The following is a 23,475-nucleotide window of genomic DNA, read 5'->3' on the forward strand; positions in this document are numbered from 1 at the left end:
TAGTGCAAACATGATGGGCTTCACCACGAGCAAAATGCTGTCATCAAGCCAAAAAGACATTGTTCCCATCACACTGATGAGTAATTTAGTATACGAACTTCAATACCACGAGGGATGCTGATATGTAAACCGTCTGTGCAAAGACTGGCAGCTCGTATTAAACAGTGTATCCCTTCAGGTGACCACAACAAACAAGGGAACATATTTAACCAGCCTGTGCCTGCAAAATTCACAACACTGCTCAATATTAGATGTACTTCCACAACAGGAAAATATTTGCTCAATAATCTCCAGCAAGCGAAGAAATATGACAACAATTTTGGATGGTCAGTTGTACTTGCATGCACATTATCATCTTCCTTCAAAACAGAATGAGCATGCATACGCAATGCACCTGCTCCAACTTAAAATGGTGACAGCCACTCTGGTTAATTTCCCAGATCAATGAGTTTTCCAATCAAAATCATCAGCACGGTTTAAAATTTAAGAAAAGTTGGATAATTAACTGTCAGTCATTATTAATTAGTGCATTCCACTTGCCAGCTAATCAATATTCTTTTCACAAAGCAAAAATGTTGGTTTCCCTTTACTTTGATATTTCTTGCACATTGTTCTGATGAGTGCAAGATGAAAAGCAATCACAAACAAGTCTTTTTCTGCAAGTCATATTCTGAACTAGCAACTCTTTCCAATTAAAGAGGATTCATTATAAAACAGCTGAAACAATTTAATAGGGAAATAATGTAGTCAATAACAGTGAAAAAATGTCACAAGGAATGGCAAGGTACAAAATTGGCAAAACTATGCTAACAATCAAAGCCTAGAATTTATCAACCATAATTCAGGTTGGCTTGAAGTTCATTTGAATTCCTAACTGTTCATGTTCATTTTCATTTGAAGCAGTGTATCTGATCGCCCTTTGGTTACATTTCACATTATTATCAGCTGACTTGAAATTATTACAGTTTAGCTCATGTTGTATTCGTTTGTACTGTGTCCTGTACATCTCAAATACACTTTTACTGAACATTACATTTGCAAGGTAATGATTTAATCTGGAGGTATCTTAAGAGATGATAATGCTGATCTTCATATAATTGGAGATAAAGTAAATCTAAAGATGATTTATAAGGATTCTCAATGACAACAAAATTAGCACTTGCTTTTGGTCAGGATCTTTGAGAAACTCAGATTTCTTTCTTATGATGTTCACTTGACTTGAAAAGATGTGAAGACAAGTTTCATTATACAATTCACACCGCAGTTCCAAAGGGCATTCATGGAGGTTAATAAAAAAATGATTGTTTGAAATATCACTGGATTGGCACAATGGATAACTTCTTTGATTCTGAGCTAGATTGTCCAGGTTAGGTCCTGCTCCAGATCTTGACAGTCAAAGAAAATATATTCATAACATGGCCAAACAGATTGACTATTAACCTGCAAGCCCTTCCAATGGAAGACAGTAAGGGTGGAGAGATTCCTTATCAGCCATACCTTGGAAACATTGTTGTGCTTCTACCATCACTATTCATAGCTCCAGTATACATCGTGCATGCAAAAATATATACTTCCACAGCAACTCAGACTCACAGAATGAAGCGTAACACCCCAACACTATAGGAGCACACCAAACGATGAACATTGAATAACACTGGGGGTCTGTTACAATGCAGTCTTTTGTAGACTTGACATTTGTTGTTTCTTGTTATTTTGATGGTGTTAAATAATTAAATAAAGCAGCTGCCTGTCTGTTTTAATGATTCTTCATCTTATTATTGTATAGTATTGTGAAAGTAACCATATGCTTTCAGGTATTTTTAATTTATTGACTAACGTTCCCAGATAAAAAATATTTTGTGTTAATATCATTTGAAAAATGATTCAGAGAAAGGTTTTGCATAACTATTAGGAACCAAAGTTATCACAAAATATTATCGCAAGATGTATTAAGATTTTTATGGAATTAGTTTTTCATTTAGAGTGAGAGCAACACACTTTAGGTTTAAAAGCTAAATGGAAAGACTCAATATTCATCCAAAAATCAATCACTGCTATAGGGAACAAAAAAAACTTGAAATTCTGAGTATATATAATTATTTAGAACAAACATACAGGCAGATAAATATTCAACTGTAAAATATGCCAGATACTACAACATGCAACACTTTTAAAAGACAATGGCAAAAAAAATCATTAAAATGTGCATTTCCCAGCAAATTCCCCAAAGCTCTTTTTAAAAATATTTTTCCCTTATCCAGTAATCAAGGATCCTCAAAAATACAAACAGCACAAGTATTATTGCAAGTAAAACAACCCTTCAAAATTGCTGTGCATATCATGCCTTCCGTTCTAATGGCAGTACCATGTGAACACCATCTCCTTGATATGAAATGCAATCTTTCTTGTTATATACATAGCATCACTCTTTACATAGACTGCTCGCATAGCTCTAAGGGTGAGGGGTTTCAGTTAACGGGTAGATATTCTATAGTTACCTAGTAATCACACTATATTTATAGTCTAGGAAAAAAAACTGCAAATTGGTTAGCAAAATTAAATGTTACACCATATTTAAAAAAAGCTGTGGCATTTATGTTCTTTAGCAACCAATCAATTTTACTTTCAACAAGTAAATACGTGCTAGCTTCATACAAATTGCATTACTTTACTTCACTATACATCTTTTCCAAACCCAGTGTTCCTCAATAATTTGAAATTCACTAATAGTTTCTGGATATTTTAGAAGAGGCCAAAAAAGTTTTGATAATTATATGTCTGGAATCTGGAGCAAACAGCTTCTCAGAACAGGATAAAATGGTAGGGTAAACCAAAAAGAGTTTTAAAATACAAAATTCTCAGGTATTTGCATTTGAAAAATTCCCAATTGAAAACGATCTGTGTTGAAGAGTGGGGCATTTGTTTAGAAATTAAAGCTATTGTTTAACAAAATAAAAAGGAATATTAAGAAACAAAGTTGTTTTTGTTTTTCTTTAAAAAAAGCAAACTCTGATTTTATGAGGAGTCTGGAAGCAACTGCAAATTTGCAAGCAATAGTACTTTTCTCACCTCTTCTCTGCACTTTCCCTGATTTTCTAACAGAGCAGTAGAATTAAAATAGCTCATGATAGGGTTAATTCTGAAACTGTTGTCCTTAAAGATGTGAGTTGGGCCAAATATAACTATTTATTTGCTTTGTGGCCCAAATAGAATACATACCAATCTTTGATTTAAACGTTTATTCTCCTCTTCTTTCATTTGTAATGTCTACAAGCAAGCAAAATAAATTCATTTTTTAAATTGGTAGCACATTTGACATAAAACTCAGAATTTGTTAATTAATTGATTGGCAAGATAAAAGTACTTGTGTGAAAAAGTAAAATGCCACCATCAGATAACAGCAAAAAGTTTAAATAAGTTATATTCAATGACATTTTGTCTCAATTAGTTTCCCTTAATATATGTACACGAACAACAATAACAGTTGAATTACATTGAAACTTTTTTGGGGGCAATGCTGAGTTTGTTTGATTAGAATGTGCTTCAAGCCAGAAATCATATTTACAAATAGATCAAATATTAGAACTTTGAGATAGTGTTCCAGATTTAATTCAATTATATGCTGTGCGAACTTTATTTCACAACATTGGTGCTGATGTGATCAGTCAAGTAGTTCCTTTTGTGTTGTGAATTTTCATGGTCAATTATAAGCTGTGAAAAATGTGATGCAACTTTAGAGATCATTGAGACATGAAGTAACTGAGGAAAATTTTATTTAAAAATATACATAAAATATAATTAATTTATGGGCAAAAAATAGATATATGTAACACGGAAAGATAGTAACGACAAAAAGACTGAATTAAAAGGTACATGGTTAGCTCTCACTAATGAAAACAACATGAACACTTTCTGAATGGGCTTGGCAAGGTGGAAGTGGAAAGTCATTTCCTTTTGTGGATGTGTATAGGATTTAAAATTAGGAGTCGCTTTTTAGGACTGAGATGTGGTGGTTTTCTCTCTATAGAGAATAGCATGGCTTTGGAATTCTCGGACTCAGATGATAGAAGTGAAATCACTGAATATTTTTAAGACAAAGGTAAACAAAGTCTTGTTCAGGAAGATTATGGAGGTAGGTGGGGATTATGGAGGTAGGGGATGTGGAATCTGGGAAGTTGGGTTCCAATGCCACAATGGCAGATAGTGAAATTTTAATTGAATAAATGAAATTTAGAATTAAAAAAAACCTTCAAGGTGACTACTGATTAATGAACCACGTGAGTTTTACAATAATGTACTTTTGGGAAGGAAATCTACTATCCTTAAATGGTATGGCTTACCTACAGACACACAGCAACATGACTATCCTCCAGGCTGAATGAGCACATTCAATGAATAACTAAAACAAAACAGATCAGCTATGATCTTATCAAATTATGCAGCATTGTATGTTCATAAGATAATGGGAGAAATTGAATGAAATCCTGCCTTATTAGAACAATTTATGCATTGCAAGTGCAGGCAATGATATTGTTTCTTTCAGTTACAAGTAAATGTCCAATACTTATTTTCCAAGTCACTGGTTTGACTAACAGGTAACAATGAAGAAAATGTGAAACAAAGAAGATGATAACTGCATATTCAAGAAAGAATAAAAATGTTTTTATGCTGGGTTTTACATGACCAAAGAGCATCCAAAAACACTTCTCAGCTAACAAATTATTTTGAAATGCAGTCCATGTTGCATCGGCAAACATAGCAGAAAACATACATACAAAGTCATCACAAACAACAAGATGAATGGCAATTAAAAGTTATTCTTGTTGTTGTGCATTTAGGAATACATCTTGTCCAGAAGACTTAACATTCGAGGGTCAATTGCTCCCTTCAACAACAGTTATATTTTGTTAATAACACTTTTTGTCGAAACAGATGGTTATGTGTAAAACAATGTTGTTTTTAGGCAAGACTGTTTGAATTAGATCTCAAGTTATCCACTCTTTTTCAAAGATTCTATTATCAAATGTTGGCCTCAGTATTATATAAGATTATCGACATTAAGAACATAAAGGGAGGCAAAGATTACACAATCAGGAAAGGAATGTTGAACCTTTAGAAAACTCTGGATAGGCACTTAGACATCACGTGATGGTCACTGTGCTTCAAGAAAGATGCCAAGGTCCTCGAAAGATTTATTAGAACAGTTCCAGGGTTTGGAGTGGTATGGTTTTGTTACAAAACTAGGTTGGAAAGGCTGGTATTATTCTCTTTGAACACAGGAAATTGTGCAGGATTTGATAGAGGGGTTAAACAGGCTTACAGAGGGTAGAAAATGAAATGGGTGGAATAACTCTTTTACACTGAGTGGAAATGACCTAAAATTCATTGTCCGCAAGGGTAGTAAAAGGGTAAATACAGTCAAGTTCCACTTTTGTAGCACTTATGTCCTTATAAAAATTAGTTTTTTTTCAATGGGAGCCAATTGGATAGATTCAAACATTTGCTAAACTCCTCAGGTGATTTTTTCATTATTTTTATTCTTCTATCAATTTTGGTTTGGAGCTGCAAACTGGGAACCAAGAGCTAAAGATGACCTTTTGACAATGGATAACAGTTTGTGTTAAAAAGAAAACAGACCAAACAATCTTTTGCTCATTTGCAAGGCCAAGCCTAAGGTTTTTGCAAGTTGGCTCCTAATCAAAGGCTTCTGTAGACGCTTCGACATAACAGAACAACTTTATATTTAAACAGATAGCTGAAATTGGCTGTTAACAAGATCAGTATCTAGGAATTTGTTACAGCATGTCTGGAAAGGATCTTATGCTCAAGCAGTCTCTCAAAGAGTGGTCAGAGTTTAAATTAGGCTTTGGACTATGTTTTCTAAGAAAGAAAGAATCTGGATGATGGTGTTACTGAATGAAGGTTTGAAAGCTCCCTGCCTAACATTCCCCAAGCAGCTCAGAGAATAGTAAACTAAGTTATAAGTATTACTACCTTCATGTGACTTGGAGGTGCTGGTGTTGGACTGGTGGGCAAAGTTAAACATCACACAACACCAGGTTATAGACCAACAGGTTTATTTGGAAGCACTAGCTTTTGTAGCACCACTCCTTCAGTGGTTGTGGAGGTTAAGATTATACACTCAGAATTTATAGCCAAAGGAGTCAAGTGTCATGGAGATGTGATATAGTAATCCTTTGCGATCCTTCCTGCTCTCCTGCATTTCTGCAGAAACTTGATGTCTGTGTCAATACACCGGCACCTCAAAGTCATGGCAACCATCGACACTACAAACTGCCAGCTCAAAGTGGAGAGGATCTCCAAGAAGATCGCGCATATTAACACAGACATCAACCTGGTGTGTGCATTTTTAACTTTGTTTAACTTCATCTGAGTGATCTATAAGAGTGACTCTGATCAATATTTTCAGAAAAAAAAAATCAACCAGGAAATCATCATCTACGCCTGTACAATAACACATCATGAATACCCAAAACCACTTAAGCAATCTGGTCAGTTGTGTTATTTTATTTTGTCTGTCTGTCTTTTGTGTGAATGGGGTTGAAAACAAAGGTTTACTTTGTTGTTTAATTTTCCTCTACTAAAGCAATTGCCTTATCAACAAATTGCTAAGTCTTTTGTTTAAGATACAAATCTGTGTCTGGACTGATTATTCACGGAGACGGAGATTGTTTAAATAAAAGTCGATTAGGGACCATTGTGGTCAATTTTAAGGGTTTTTGAAGGTTTTAATTTTACTGTCCTGCAATTACAAGGTAGAAAGGCTGATTTGACTGATTGTCTCTATGCTGTAACACATTCAAAATTTTCATATGTACACAACACAGAGGGTAAAATTCAAGAAGAATGATTTTACAAAATACAAAAGATGCTGGAGAAATAGTGCAATAAAGAAAAGTTCGAAACTTATCACATCAACCCTTATTGTGACAGAGATATAGAGATAAATGCCAAGAGAGTGGCACGTCTGATAAATTTAATGGAATTTTATGAAAAGGTGACCAGATGTGTAGATGAGGGCAATGTTTCTTTTCAAAGCCATTCATGAGATAAGAGCATCACTGGCTAGGCCAGCATTTATTGCCCAAGGGCAGTTAAGAGTCAATCCCATTGCTGTGGGTCTGGTATCACGTAGATCAGATCAACAATGAACCAGGTGTTTTTTTTTCTGACAATCAATTAACATTGCCATCACAATCATCATTAGACTCTTAATTCCAGATTTATATTGAATTCAAATTTCACCATCTGCCATAGCAGGATTTGAACCTGGATCCCCAGAACATTACCTCAGGTAATAATACCACTAGGCTATCGCCTCCCCTACTTTTAATATAGTCCACTTGGACTTAGTCACATAGTACAGAAACAGGCCCTTTGGACGAACTCGTCCATGCCAAACAAGTTTCCAAAACCAAAACTACATTAGGTCTATATCTCCCTAAACCTTTCCTATTCATTTACCTGTTCAAATGGCTTTTAAATATTTTAACTGTGCCTACATCTACCACTTCCTCTGGCAGCTCATTCCATGTATGTACCACCCTCTACATAAAAATGTTGCCCCTCAGGTCCCTTTTAAGTTTTGGATTCCCCTGCCCAAGGGAAAAGACCCTGGCTATGCTCTTCATGATTTTATAAAGATCACCTCTCAGCTTCCTACACTCCAGGGAAAGATGTCCCAGCAGATCCAGCCTCTTCTTATAACTCAAAAACTCTCCAGTCTCTGTAACACCCTTGTAAATCCTTTTTTGTACTATTTGCAATTTAATAACATCTTTTCTATTACAGGGTAACCAGAATTATATGCAGTATTCCAAATGTGGCTTTAGCAATGTCTTGTACAGCTGGACCATAATGTCCCAACTCCTGTACTCAAATGCTTTGACTGACAAAGGCAAGCCTGCCAAACACCTTCTTCACCATTTGTCTACCTGGAATGCCACTTTCAAAGACTACCTATCTGCATCTCTCAGTCTCTTTGTTCAACAAATCCCCCAAGGCCCTACTATTAAAAATGTAAGTCTTGGCCTGGATTTTTGCCCTGCAAAATGCAACGACTCACATTTATCTAAACTCCATCTGCCACTCCTCAGCCCATTGGGCCAGGTGATCAAGATTTCTTTTAACCTCTGATAATCTTCTTCACTATCCACTATACCACAAATTTTAGTGTCATCCACAAACTTACTAACTGCATCTCCTTTATTCTCATCCAAATCATTTATATAAATGACGAACACAACCGATCCTTGTGGCACACTGAATAATAACCCTCTACCACCATCCTCAGACTCCTACCGGCAAGCCAATTTTGTATCCAACTTGCTAACTCTTCCTGGATCCCATGTATTCTAACCTAACTAGTCTACCAGGCAGAATCTTGCTGAAAGCCTTGCTATAGTCCACCCAGTTAATGTCTACTGCTCTCCCTTTATCTATCTTCTTGGTCACCTCCTCAAAAAATCCTCAAATCAAGTTTGACAAACAATCTCGCATGCACAAAGTCATGCTGACTATCCCTAATCAGTCCTTGCCTTTGCAAATGCATGGAGATCTTCTCTCTTAGAATCCCCTCCAACAACGTAACCACCACTGATGTCCGTTGTTCCCTGGCTTTTTCCTGCAGCCTCTCTTAAATAATCGCACATTAGCCACCCTCTAGTCTTCCGAGGCCTCATATGCAGTTGTTGATGATACAAATATTTCTGTTAGGGATCCTGCAATTGTTTTTCTCTAGCTATTCCACAGTAAATAGGGTAAAGGGGTGGGTGGGGTAAAGAGGTGGGTCTGGTTGGGATGCTCTTTGGAGGATCGATGTTGACCTGATGGGCCAAAGGGCCTGTTTCCACACTGTAGGAATTCTATGGTGATAAATACTGATGAGAAATAGTCATTTAGGATCTCACCCATCTTCTATGGGATTAGAATAGCAAAGTGGCTGGTTTTGACTGGCACAGATTCTATGTGAATCTCTGATTCCATGAGTGAAAGAAGCAAGCCAGAGACAGAGCCAGAAAACCAAAGTCAGTGATAGCATTCAAAATAAGATAGACGAATTAGCAGCGCAAATAGATATAAATAATTGTGATATTACTGCAGTCATGGAGACATGGCCACAGAGTGACCACAGATGGAAATGGAAAATTCAAGAGTATTCATTAATTATGAAGGACAGGTAAAAAAGAGCAAGGTGGGATAAGACTGTTATAGAGTCATAGAGATGTACAGCATGGAAACAGACTCTTTGGTCCAACTCGCCCATGCCGACCAGATATCCCAACCCAATGTAACTGTTAGTGAATTAAAGATCAGTGCAGGTATGAGGAAAGATAGTGGCTTGGAAAATTGTGATGTAGAAACTATAGGTGGAGATAAGAACTACAATGAGTCAGAAAGTGTTTTTGGGGTTGTCTATAGGTCACGAATAGTAATGGAGATTCAAAGGAAAACATTTTAACAAGAAATCAGAGATTCATGCAACATCTCAGTACATTTGTAATCATGGTTGGCTTTAATTGACATTGATTGGACAAACCAAACTAGCAATAATATTGTGATAGTGGATTTCCTGGAGTATGCACTTGATGGTATTTTAGCTGAGGAATCAACCAGAGAACAGGCCATTCTAGACACGGTATGGAACAATGAGAAAACATTAACAATCTTCTGTGGATTTCCTTTAGGAAAAGTGATCATAATGCTGTTCTATTCTTTATGAAGGTGGACAGTCAAATCTGAAATAAGGGCCTTGATTGTAAATAAACAGACTATGAAGCATGAATTAGAAAGGGTCAATTGGGGAATCTTACTAAAATGGTGGATAGTCAATGATCTATAGTTAAAGAACTGATACATGAATTACAAAAAATGTTAGTTTCCAACTAGCGCAAAAATATAAGAGAAAAAGTGGTTCAATCATGGCTTACAGAATAAATTAGGGATAGTATTAAATTCTAAAGGGGAGATACAAGATTGTCTGAAAAAGTAGCAAGCCAGAGAACTGGCAGATTTTAGAATTCAGGAATAGAGGAAAAGAAGTTGACCAAGAGGGGAAATATACAGTAAAATCAGAAGGGACAATAATAAATTGTAAAAACATCCATAAATATATGAAAGAAAAAGAAATGAAGAAAAATGTACACGTCTTACTGTCAGAATACAGGGAAATTACAACGGGAAAACAAAGAAATATCAGAAGAACTGAACACATACTTTTGTTCTGTCTTCACAAAAGAGAGCATAAATAACTTCCCAGAAATGTTAGGGAACTCAGAGTCTTGTGAGAGTGCAGAATTAAAGAAAATCATATCAGTAATAATATCGTTGCAATGCAAATTAATGGGGTTAGAGGCTTGCAGTTCACTAGACCTGATAATCCATATCTAAAATGCTAAAAAAGTGATTTTGGAAAAAAGAATGTCCATCATTGTTAGTAAACAGTCTGAAAGAAGTGCTTCACCACAGGGAAGAAGCTAAGCTGTCAGTGGTAGTAAGAAAAAAGCAGCTCCGGAACCTTACACTGAAAACGAATTGGAACAAAACATTCTTCAAAGTGAAGCATGGAAATAAACCATGCCCAGTTGAAAAGAAAATGAGAAGTTGCATGGAAAAATGAGTTACACATTAATATGTAAATTTCACAGCATAAGGAGGTATGTGTAAATGAAACCATCTCCCATTATATCCCGACAGAATGGTATAGAAACCCATAAGGTCTAGCCGTATCGGTGGAGAGAAAAACAGGTTTAATGTTTTGAGTTTGTGTGGATCTGAAAAAGTCACAACAGATTCAAAACGTCAACTGTTTTTCTCTCTCTGTAAATGCTGCCAGATCTAATACGTTTCTCCAGCGTTTTCTGCATTTGTCTCAGATTTCCAGCATCTAAAGTATTTTGCTTTTATCCCACTACAGCCACGCGTTAGACTTTATGAGTGTAACAAAACTGAAGTTCAACATGACCTGCAAGGTAAATGCTTCATGATGCACACAGCAGCTTTAAAATGAACAGAAATGCTAACTCTATCCATGTTAGGAGTAACCACTTCATTTGAAGTAACAGACCATAGTCTCTAGGTGTACTGAGCTCAATGGGAAGCATCACATGGAAGTTAATTATTTATTTGTTAGGCACTGCCCTATAACACATTTTGCTAAGTTGTTACTTTCAAATCAAATCACCAGTACTTACTGGGATGAAATTCCTTTTTCTTACCTATTTAAACAAAATATCTCTCTACCTCAACTTGTGATGCTTTTCTTTAAATTAAGGTATCACAAGGGATTCAAGGAAGTCTGCCATCCTCACCTGGTCCAACCCACATGTGACTCCAGGCCATAGCAATGTGGTTGACTCTCAATTGCCCTCTGAAATGACCTAGCAAGCCATTTAGTTCTAACAATCACTACAAAGTCTCAAACAAATGAAACCGGACAAATCACTTAGCATTGACCTAGGCACCGGAAAAGACAATGGCAGAAATAGCACTGTCGACCTTGCAATGTCCTCCTCATCAACATCTGGGGGCTAGTGCCAAAATTGGGAGAGCTGTCAAACAGACAATAAAGCAACAGCCTGACATTGTTTATAAGGTATGATTCCATGAGTATGACGACTTCCCAGACACCACCATCACCATTCTTGTCTCACCAGCAGGACAGACCTGCCAGAGATGGCAGCACAGTGGTATACAGTCAGGAGGATGTTGACTCCGGATCCCATGAACTCTCATGGCTTCAGGTTAAGCACAGGCAAGAAAGCTCCTGCTGATCCCTCGGCTGATGAATTGGTACTTCTCCAATTTGAACAACACCTTAAGGATGCATGGAGGATGGCAAAGGCATAAAATGTAATCTGGGTGAGGATTTCAATGTCTACTACCAAGAGTGGTTCGGCAGCAGTACGACTGATTGAGCTGGTCGGGTCCGAAGGTTATAACTGCTAGACTGGGTCTATGGCACACGGGGAGGCAACCAACAAGAGGGACAAACATATTTTAGCTCACCCTACCAATTTACCAACTGCAGCTGCATCTTCCCATGACAGTATCAATAAGAGTGACCACCGCACAATCCTTGTGGAGACAAAGTCCTACCTTCACATCGAGAATGACCTCCATTGTGTTGTGCAGCACTATCACCGTGCTAAACTGGACAGACTTTGAACAGGTCTAGCAATTCAAGTCTGGGCATCCATGAGGCACTGTGGGCCATCAACAGTAGCAGAATCTTACTCCAACACAATCTGTATCCTCATGGTCCAGCATATTCCCCATTCAACCAATACCATCAAGCCAGGGGATCAACCCTGGTTCACTAGTGGGTGCAGGAGGGCATGCTAGAAGCAGCACAGGCATATCTAAACATGACATGTCAACCTGGTGAAGCCACCAAACAGGACTATGTGCACATCAAACAGCGTAAGCAGCAAGTCATAGAGCTAAGTGACCCCACAGCCAATGGATAGAAGTAAGCTCTGCAGTCCTGCCACATCCAGTCATGAATGGTGGTGGACAATTAAACAACTCATTGAAGGAGGCGGGTCCACAAGTAACTCCATCCTCATTGATGGAAGAGGCCAGCACATCAGTGCAAAAGATAAGGCTTATGCTTTTGCAGCAATCTTCAGTCAGAAGTGCTGAGTGGATGATCCAGCTCAGCCTCCTCCAGTGGTCCTCAGCATTACACATATCAGTCTTCAGCCAATTCAATTCACTGCACGTGATATCACTGGCCCCCAGATGTTGGAGGCTCTGGATACAGCAAAGGCTTTGTGCCCTGACAACATCCTGACAATAGTGAAGGCTGGTGCTCCAGAACCTGCCGCTCCCCCGGTACAGTTACAACACTAGCACCTACCCGACAATGTGGAAAATTGCCCAAGTGAGTCCTGAGCATAAAAAGCAGGAGAAATCCAATTCAGCCAATTACCCCCCGATTAGACTAATCTTGATAGTCAGTAAAGTGATGGAAGGTCTCATTCAGCAATAATATGCTCAGTGACACCCAGTTTGGGTTCCGCCATGGCCACTCAGCTCCTGACTTCATTACAGCCTTGATTCAAGCATGGACAGAAGAGTCAAATTCCAGAGATGAGGTAAGTGACAGCCCTCGATATCAAGACTGCATTCAACCAAGTGTGGTATCAACAAGTACTAGGTGGAATCAATGGGTACCCAGGGCAAACTCTCCAGCAATCAGAGTCATACTGGACACTTTAGAAGATTGATATAGTTGTTGAGGTCAGTCATCTCAGCTCCAGGACATCTCTGTTGGAGTTCCTCAGGATAGTGTCCTTGGTCCAACCATTTTCAGCTGCTTCATCAATAACCTTACCTCCATCATAACATTAGAAGTGGGGATGTTTGCTAACAATTGCACAATGTTCAGCACCATTCGCTACTCCTCAGATTCTGAAGTCGTCCATGTCCAAATGCAACAAGAATCTGGACAATATCCAGGCTTGGTTAACATGTGGCAAGAAACATTTGTGCCACGCAAATACCAGGCTATGACCATCCCAAATAAGAAACAAACAATCTAACCACCACCCCTTGACATTCAATGGTGTTACCATCACTGAACCCCCATTATCAACATCTTGGGAGTTATAATTGATCAGAAACTCAACTGGACTCACCACATAAATGCAGTGGCTACAACAGCCAGGTCAGAGGCTAGGAATACTGTGGCGAGCAACTCACCTCCTGACTTGCGAAAGCCTGTCCACCATCTACAAGTCATAAATTAGGACTGTGGTGGAATACTCTTGACTTGCCTGGATGAGTGTAGTCCCAACAATACTCAAGAAACTTGACACCATTCAGGACAAAGCAGTCTGCTTGATTGGCATTGTATTCACAGCCAGCGATGCCCATATCCCACAAAAATGAATAAAAAGTGCTTCCGCACAATGCTGATTTAAGACAAGAGAAAATGTAATCAAATGGGACTAGTTTAAGAAAATTGTTATCCATGTGTGAACAAGGGGAAAGTGACATAATGATACAGCTTGAAACTCACTAAATTTTTGTACTTACAAGAGCTAATTAGATAAATTTAAAATTTCAGGAGACCATGAGTCTAAGAGGTTCTATATTGGGTTTAAAAGATTTATTATAGCCTTAATAATAAAGGCATCCTTCATAAGTCAGAACGCAAGAGGTTTCTCCCGCCATCATGCCCACTACTGGCCTGGTGACAGGAAAGTAGTAGTAACAACTTGAACTGGCATGATTAAAATTAAGATTTTTTTGTTAAAGACAAAGCACACATCATGCATTTTGAATTCTGACCAAAGTACGATGGGAACCAAAGAATAAAAGCTTTTAGAGTAGAGACTTTCCTACTTCAGATAATTTTGCAGGGCATGACTGGGACTCTCACCATCTAACTCTTTAAACCCTCCTTCCCACTCCTTCCAATCTTACTTGTATTGACAAGTCGTCGAGAAAGATAGCCGGTAATATAAAAAAAAGATGAGGAGTTTATACAAGTATTAAGAGATGAAAGTTAGTAACGATAGAAAACAAACCAAATTGCAGAAGGTTTGACAGGTATATGGTACAAGACTTCGAAACTTTCCTAAAGATAACTGAAAATCATGAGGTGATAGGGAAGGATGACAGATGACCTGCTACAAGAATTAAAAGTACAGACGGTACGTACATTAGTTATATTCTTCCAAAATCCCTTTGATTCTGTAAAGATCCCAGCAGATTGGATGTGTTTATGCTAGTGGGAGCAAATTTCAGCTTCCTTCACGTGCCTTTTGTTTTCCTTATGCTTTGTATTTAGTTTCAGTATGTCCAGGAGGGAGGTGCCTTATATTTAACACTGAAGTAGACCAACTGGAATTTGGTTCCTTACAACCTCAATTTAGAATGTGAGAAAAATTCCCCTAGAATGGCTACAGTGAACAAAGGCAACAAATTGGTTGTAATACCAGAATCATGCCCACCTGAACAACAGATACAGTTTTCACCACAACAGATTTATTTTCATGGATCATGAATTTTACAGGAGCGAGTAAGATAAATCTGTCTTCCTCTGTGTTTTAAAACTTATATTCATGAGATCATCCAAGTATTAGCAAATGGACAAACCCAATTCGAAGAACTAAGCAGTCACAACATTAGCGTAATACAATACAAAGATCTGAGAAGCAACGGTTGGGTTGAACTGCACCGACAGAGTTTATCACTGCTATGATTCTCTGCAGATTCTAAAATTAAAGTGTGTTTCAAGTTAGTTTTTTTTTCCTCATTCAAAGGATGTAGATATCATTGGTTAGGCCACAGTTATTGCCCATCTTGACTGCCTTGCTTGCTTGAACATAACTCATTAGTTCGGTCAGGGTACTTTTCTGCACAGCTTTGAACCATCTACCAAAGAGTCATTGCACAGTACTATAAACTAAAGCTCACGGTTTTACTTCATAGTCTATCTCAATTATGAATACACTGTTACAGGCAGATATGCCATTCAACTTCTCAAACAGACATTTCCTGCCGTAATTTGGGAAGGAATGGTTATAGCCAGAACCATAAACGACAATAATTGTCACAAACAATGAGACGCCTCACATATTCAAGTAATACAGGCTGTTTCACAGACTCCTTTCCTAATGAAGGGCTTATGCCTAAAACATCGATTCTCCTGCTCCTCAGATGCTGCCTGACCTGTTATGCTTTTCCAACACTACACTTTCAACACTAATACAGGCTGCTGTCGGTTGACTTTTTAAAGAGTAAAATAAAGATAATATACTTGCATATTTCATATCCTTAGGATTTTTAAAATTTATTCACAGCCACAGTAGGAAAATGAGGCGAGTAACTATGTCTACTTGTAGCTTGGTGCCACATTGCTGGCACAGCCAACTGAAATAAGCACTGTTTGCAAAGCTTGTGTTGAGTAAATATTAGAGGTAAAGCACTCAAAAGGTCAGAGTAGCAATCATGTTATTGCATTTTTTTTTTTAAGTAACTCTAGACATTCATCATAATTTGGACAAACATATTTTCTTTTTACAATGAATATAGAAAATACTTTTTATTCAAAAAGAAACAGTGAGAGAAACCGGATTAAAATGGTTTAAAAACAAGCATAAGTATTTTGACTTCAAACGTTACTGAAAACAGTTGAAGTAGCATTTAAGGAGAAAAATATATGCGTGCATAAAATGCATATATTGTGGTATCTGCAATGACAACTAATACTTGGTACAAAGTAATGCTCCCTCCTCTAGCCTCAAATGTAATAATTCATACTCCTGCACGCAATAATATTTACAATGTATATCAACATTTGCTTGGACAAGAGAACACAAAAGTTGTTCTAGTATAGGAAAGTCTATTCGATAGCTTTATTAAGACATCTACTACAACTACAACTACAACTACAACTATTACTACTACTACTACAACTTGCACTACTTTACTTCTTTTAATGCTATAAAATATCTCAAGGTGTTTACAGATGGAGTCTTTGTCCTAAACCTAGTCCAAATTTAAATACAGGCATCATCACAGATTCTAGGGATGAAAGAATAAACACTATGTCTGTGAGCTGACATTTTCTCCATTTCATTAGCATAACATATTTCCAAATAGCAGCATTTGATTAAGAAAGACAAGTAATAGGCTGAGAAAGAACGCCAACAAGGTTTTCCCCTCCAGCTCCAAGTGCTTCTATCTGTTTGAATGAGAGTGGGAGGATGGGGAGCGAAAGATTAAGCTTAGGGACAAACAAACCATCACTGAGTAGTCATTTTGCATTCAAAGGACACAAACACAGCTTTACTTCATATATTTAGATTGATTGCTTTTTTTTCAGTCGTATTTTATAAGAATGGATTAATACCAAGCACCATGCCAATTCACTTACATTCCCAATTTCTGCTATAAATACCTATTTTATACTGCTGTAGCCAAATCAATATTTATTCTGAGTTAAGCATAATCCTGAGATAAATCTTTAAGAATATCTTCAGCACAGCACATTGTTTATACAATCATTAATGTAGTCAAAAAGAATCCTGCTAGTTCAAAATATTGCTTTTTAAAAGGAAGTGCAAGTACATAGAGAACATAAATGGAGAATTACGAACTACAAGCCTAAATATTCACGTCAAACAAAGATGTTGGATGCATTATTTAGCATTTCAATTAAAGATATTATTCTTTAACTAAATGAATAATTCATTGACAAGTGTTAAATTTTTTCCCCGAGTAAAATATAACTGTCATGCATAATTAGGGAACCTCCATGCATTCCAGTATAGTTCTGAAATCAATTGCAAACTATTAGCCTACATTTTATTACTCTAGCATCAACTGGATAGTCAATTTCCAAAATAAACGGACTTCCATATTTAACATGAATAGCTGGAGGTTCTTTATTTAAAAATAGCTCCAACAGACAAAAAGGTAGAATGTGTATTGGCTTAACAGCAATCCAATTATTGGGAGCCACAGCAATATGGTCTTATCTATTTGCTGGTAGGGTTAAAGTTTTGGGGAATAAGTTTGGAAAGACTTTAACACTGGCCTGTGATGAATAAATTCTGATGCTTTTCTTGCATTGGAAAATTCAGTCATATGAAACTTAATGGGGACATGGATATAAAATTAAATGCTTTTATAACAATGTGTACAATGTACTGGAAACCTCAAATGCAAGCAAATCTGACCGCCAATTTGAAATGCCCCACAAAAGAAAAATGAGATTACTACAACATTTTTGAAAAAGGAAAACTGTTGACTACAGCATTGACAATTTGCTACTGTTGTTTGAATACTGGATAGCATCTTGCATACCTATGCACTTAGTCAACACTGACCATCCCTACATTTCACAACCAGATTTAAAACCACTACCTTTAAATTTGGAAATAAGCTTACTAACCCGACACACAAATTAACCGTAAACATGATTAAAACAAATTTAAATTTATGTTCATTGAATTGCGATTATCTTCATTCAGTTCTTAGAGTATTGCTGTGCCATACGTGTAACATTGAGGAATTTATTCTATTATGGTGACTTCCCTGTATATTAAACTATCTCCTGCATGACTTTAACCATAATTTATTAGACATGACCATTTACTTACTCTTTCTAAAATCATAATCCTATGTTTTTCTTCAGACATTTGGATGGTTTCACTGTAACAAAATAAGCAGAACTTTGATTAATGCTTTGAAAAAAATAAATTTAAATTGAAATTTTCAATGCTTTTTCCAGCTAACAAATCTCAGAGTTTCAGATAAACAATCAACTGTATTAAAACTGTGGTAGGTACACTTTTTGAAACAGTGCTCAAGGATTTTCTGAACTCCTGCCATCATTCTCAAAAGTATAATTTCTTAGCAAAATGTTTATTCAATCAAGCTTCTTAAATGCAAGATATATGGTATAGGGGACAGAAGGAAGGACAAGGATAAAGAGGTAAGTTTCATCTGAAAAAAAATTGAAGCAATTTGGTTTATTTGATTTTATAAATAAATTAGCAAAAATACATTTTTATGTTTAGTGGCACAACAATCTAATCTTACCTAATTTTTCCTATCAACAAAGCAGAACTTGAACATTTAAAAACTTTGATCATTTTGGAAATAGCTAAGATTATGCGACTGAAAATAAAACCTGGGCTGGTGTAACAAACAGTTAATTTTGAATACATAATAATACACTTGTTACACAATATGATCAATGGGTATTTTTGAAATAGGAAACAGAACTTTCCAAATTACAACTGGAATTGTGACCCATTTTAGAACTGCTTAGAATGACACTGCACCATACTTAATATAACAGTGCTTGTGTAGCATTGTGTCCTGTTTTGAATAGCATTTGCATGATGAGACACAGTATGCAGGAGCTGTAAATGAAAACTGCAATTTTTTATTCATTCATGAATTTATGGGTGTTGCTGGTTACATCAATATTTATGGCCCATTTCAAATTTCCCTGCAGCAGTTGCTGGTGAGCTGCCTTCATGAACTGCTACAATACTTTGGGTGCAAATATATCTACAGTACTGATGGGAAGATAATTCCCAGCTGAAAATGTGTTGCTGAAAAACCGCAGCAGGTCAGGCAGCATCCAAGGAACAGGAGAATCGATGTTTCGGGCATAAGCCCTTCTTCAGGAATGAGGAAAGTGTGTCCAGCAGGCTAAGATAAAAGGTAGGGAGGAGGGATTTGGGGGAGGGGCTTTGGAAATGCAGGTCCTTGGACTCCTCCATCGCCAGACCATTCGGGCATAAGCCCTTCTTCAGGAATGAGGCAAGTGTGTCCAGCAGGCTAAGATACTTTTATCTTAGCCTGCTGGACACACTTTCCTCATTCCTGAAGAAGGGCTTATGCCCGAAACGTCGATTCTCCTGTTCCTTGGATGCTGCCTGACCTGCTGCGCTTTTCCAGCAACACATTTTCAGCTCTGATCTCCAGCATCTGCAGCCCTCACTTTCTCCTCGAAGAGAATTCCCAGATTTGATTCAAATTTCAGGCTCACTTAGCAAGCCTTGGGACAATTTTACATTTATGACCTTTATGAATGATACAAAAATCAATGTAACTTAAGCAATGTTACAAAAAGTTCCATCACTCCGTACATCTTAAATAGAGAGTCAAATAGTGAAATCCTCTTTTCACCAGCCCACAACAGAACTGGAACTACTGAACAGTAACTGTTGCCATATCTGTCCTTACTAGCAATTGCTGTGCCATTAATATTTTTTCTCTTAATATGCAAAAGAAAAAACATGAAGTGTATTACACTAGATGAAAACAAATAGAAGGGTCTCACTACAAACATCAGAAAGATAGATTCATTTTTTCCTCTCCCTACAACACCATTACTGATGCTTAAACTTCAGTAAGTGGCTCCCTGAGATCCAAACAAAGATTTAAATGTTAAGCTAGCACAGCTGCAAATGGATTCCTTACAGCAAATTTCTGCATTCTCACTAAATGCTATTTTCTTCAGTTAATGCCTTCCTGCCAGAAACCCTTAAACAAGCTGTTAACTCTGCTCAGTTTTTCTTAACATAGAAACTTTAAACTTACAACTTCAGCAGCCTCACAGGAGGACCTATTCACTGGTGTCTCAAAATCTTTCTGCTTCTAGAATTTCCATCTCACTTCCCTCTCAACACCTCAGTATGACTTACCAGCCTTGGCTGTTTCAAAACTTAATAAGGCAGAAGTGAGGACTGCATAATACCAGCACTTAATAACAACACACTTTCTGTCATTGGCCACTTCTCTCTCTCTCTCTCTCTCTCTCTCCGATTGTTGTAAAACTCAAGTCAGAAAACCTTCAGCAAATATCTCATGCAGCTTACTGGTCATTTAATTGAAATCATGTGACATCTTGCCAATGTTGTTTTGACATCATTTTAAAGTCAGACCTTCACAGAACTGGGAAACCAAAATCTATTTTCTTCCACTGTAAATCCAAAATCAGTAATATATTGTAAACTTGCATAACAGCCTTCAAAACAAAATTAAATAATCTGAACAGAAAGTATCTACAATGCTAAAGGGAAAAGAATGAGGAGCCGATCTAGGGAATTGCTCTTGTTAGAAGCTAGTGTGGATACAATGGTCAGAATAGCATTTCCTCTGCTGAAATCACATTTGACTCCATGGAAACATTATTAGACATTACTGGATGGTAGTTTGTTTGGGCATATTCTCAAACAAGTACAAAGTAGCATCAACAGAAAATCATTGGACACATCTCATGTAAGTAGTTCTGCCCGTGTCCATGGAGCGAGACAAAAAAAACCCTGCAGATGCTGGAATCCAAAGTAGACAAGCAGAAGGCTGGATGAACACAGCAAGTCAGGCAGCATCAGGAGGTGAAGAAGTCAACATCACAGGTGCAACACTTCTTCAGGACGAGGGGTGGGTGTAAGCGGAGCTGGAGATACAAGAATGGCGGGGGCATGATAGTCCATGTTCAGATTATCATATAGTGTAATAAATCATCAGAAACCTTCTCTGATAATGAGTACCAGAAATCAAACTCCCTTTGGGGAAGTGATGGATCAGGTTCAGTACCTGAATGTTCAAAAGATTTTAAGATTGCTTGCAGCAGGGATCAAAATTGCTATTCACCTGAACTCTTGAATGCTGTAAGTTACTAAAGCTAGTGTGTGGTTATAGAATCAATTGCATAAACTATGTAACAGTGAATCAGGCCATTAACCCAATAAGTCAATTTCAATATTAATGCTCCACAATAGCTTCTATTCTAGCACGATCACCATAAGAAACTACACGTTTCTCCCTTTCATTTATCTTTTCCTGAAATGAATCAACCTGGAGAAGAATCTAGAAATGGGTGGGGAGTGAGCAGCGGCTGGGTCTGAAGATTTGATTGTGCAATCCAGCTGCACAGGACAACTTTTTATCAGACATCAGTCGAGGAAGCACCTATAATTATGGAAGGCAATCCTCAAGATTTGCACATAAGAGATATAAAAGCAAGATTTAGTTTGATCAAAATAAGAAAATAAAATACAAACTGCCCCATAACATAAGCCAAAAAGCACCAGCCTTTTCGGTGATAAACAATCTACTCAGGACTTAATATGGGGGAAAGTGAGGACTGCAGATGCTGGAGACCAGAGTTAAAAAGCGTGGTGCTGGAAAAGCACAGCAGGTCAGGCAGCATCAGAGGAGCAGGAAAAGTGACGTTTTGGGCATTAGTCCTTCATCAGGAATGAAGAAACTGGCAGACAAGAGGAAATACCAACACACTTTGACCATATATTTGGTTCTGATATAACGAGATAGTTCCATTGCTGTGCAGTCCCACATTATAAAGAGAACTGCATAGTAGCAGCACCTTTTAAACTGATGGGACCAGGATCACGTTATAGCCAATACAGGCAAGGAAAGTTTATGTTCTACAAATAATGGTCTCAGTTCTTCCATTGCATTATAGCTAGTTCACATTATAGCAGAACTGATTATTATTTCCACCCTTCATTAACAAAAATACTTGGAAATACAATTAGTAGTCTTATTTTTACTGTTGATCTATCACCAGTTCCATTGTAACATGGCCTAAAACCCAGTCATGGGGGCACATCAAGCCTCAGAAACTGCAACCTATACTCAAAAATGAAAACTGAAAACTGTCTAATTTATGTCTTGAAATTCATTTCCAATGTTTTGTCATCTCAATTATAATTATAAATTTCACTCAAATTTCAGGTACTAACCAGGTAACACCAAGATTTCCTCTCTCTTGTTCTGCCTCTCCCACCCTACCCCTATTGACACTAATTAGAATGTTAATGTCAGTAAATGTCAACAATCATAGCAATAATCAGACCATTACCAACAAACTTCCATTTCAATCGCTTTTATCTGTTTAAAAAAATTGAATGGCAAAAGTTAATTAATAACAAAGTGGGAGCAATAAGCTACTTTTAAGCTATTCTGCCATTGGATAACATCATGATGGATTCTCAACCTCAATTTAGTTTTCTTTCTTGATTCCCTTATCTTTCCATTCTCCCTCAGATCCAAAAAATGATAAATCTCATCTTTGAACATCCTTAACAATGCAGCATCCACACCTTGGGTGTTAGAGATTCAAAAGAACCACACTCCTCAGTGAGAAAATGTCTCAACGTAGTCAGAAATGGTTGACTCCACATCTACAAATAAAGGGCAAAAGTTCAGTATATTTCAGGCAGAGAAACAGCCTCTCAACACCAGCCCTGCCAAATCCCTTAAGAATTTTGATGTTGCAATGAAATTATCTCTCATTTTTCCAAACTATGGAGGGTATAGGCCCATTCGCCATCATCTTTGCACGGATACAAAGGAATTAGTTTAGTGAATCTTTATTTCATCTTACCATAAGAAAATGTATTATTTCTTAGAGGGAGACCAAAACAGTAGTCTCCAAGTCTCACCTGTACAGAATGGGAAAATAGGCTGGGAAAGTTAATGATGATATGTGACAGCTGCATGACCTTAAATGAGCCCTGCGAACATTCCTTTACAGGCCAAAGGCAACACCAGCCACACGTTTTTTTTAATACTGGCTGTTTATTACAACATATGAGACAGCAAGAGAGAGAGCGAGAGAGCGGACACGGTGGAGGTGGTGGTGGGTTCGAAGGTGAAACAAAAGATAACCAGAAGCAAAATGTTTGCGACGAGAAAGTGAGGACTGCATATGCTGGAGGTCAGAGTTGACAGTGTGGTGCTGGAAAAGCACAGCAGGCTAGGCAGCATCTGAGGAGTAGGAGAATCGACATTTCAGGCTTAAGCCCTTCACACCACTGCCCCCACCCTCCAACCTCTGGCCAAGGCCCCAAAAGGATCCTTCCACATCCAACAGAAACTTACCTGTACCTCCAAAAATGTCATCTGCTGTATCTGTTGCACACGATGTGGTCTTCTCTGCATCGGGGAGACAGG

At 37.5% G+C, this 23,475-nt stretch overlaps 1 protein-coding gene across 4 annotated transcripts in view; it reads right to left on the reverse strand.

Moving 5' to 3' along the window:
• The window catches only part of rb1cc1 (RB1-inducible coiled-coil 1), a 194,693-nt gene that overhangs the window by 33,019 nt on the left and 138,199 nt on the right, over positions 1–23,475 (reverse strand). For 3 of the 4 annotated variants that reach the window (XM_043688321.1, XM_043688324.1, XM_043688322.1), the window contains 2 exons: positions 18,138–18,189; positions 3,220–3,267 (listed from right to left, as the gene is read on the reverse strand). In XM_043688321.1, the coding sequence (XP_043544256.1) occupies positions 3,220–3,267; positions 18,138–18,189 (100 nt within the window). The remainder of the gene's footprint in view (positions 1–3,219; positions 3,268–18,137; positions 18,190–23,475) is intronic. The other variant, XM_043688325.1, reaches the window with a different exon arrangement.

The sequence above is a fragment of the Chiloscyllium plagiosum genome, chromosome 4 (assembly GCF_004010195.1).
Source record: "Chiloscyllium plagiosum isolate BGI_BamShark_2017 chromosome 4, ASM401019v2, whole genome shotgun sequence".
NCBI classification, from domain to species: Eukaryota; Metazoa; Chordata; class Chondrichthyes; order Orectolobiformes; family Hemiscylliidae; genus Chiloscyllium; species Chiloscyllium plagiosum.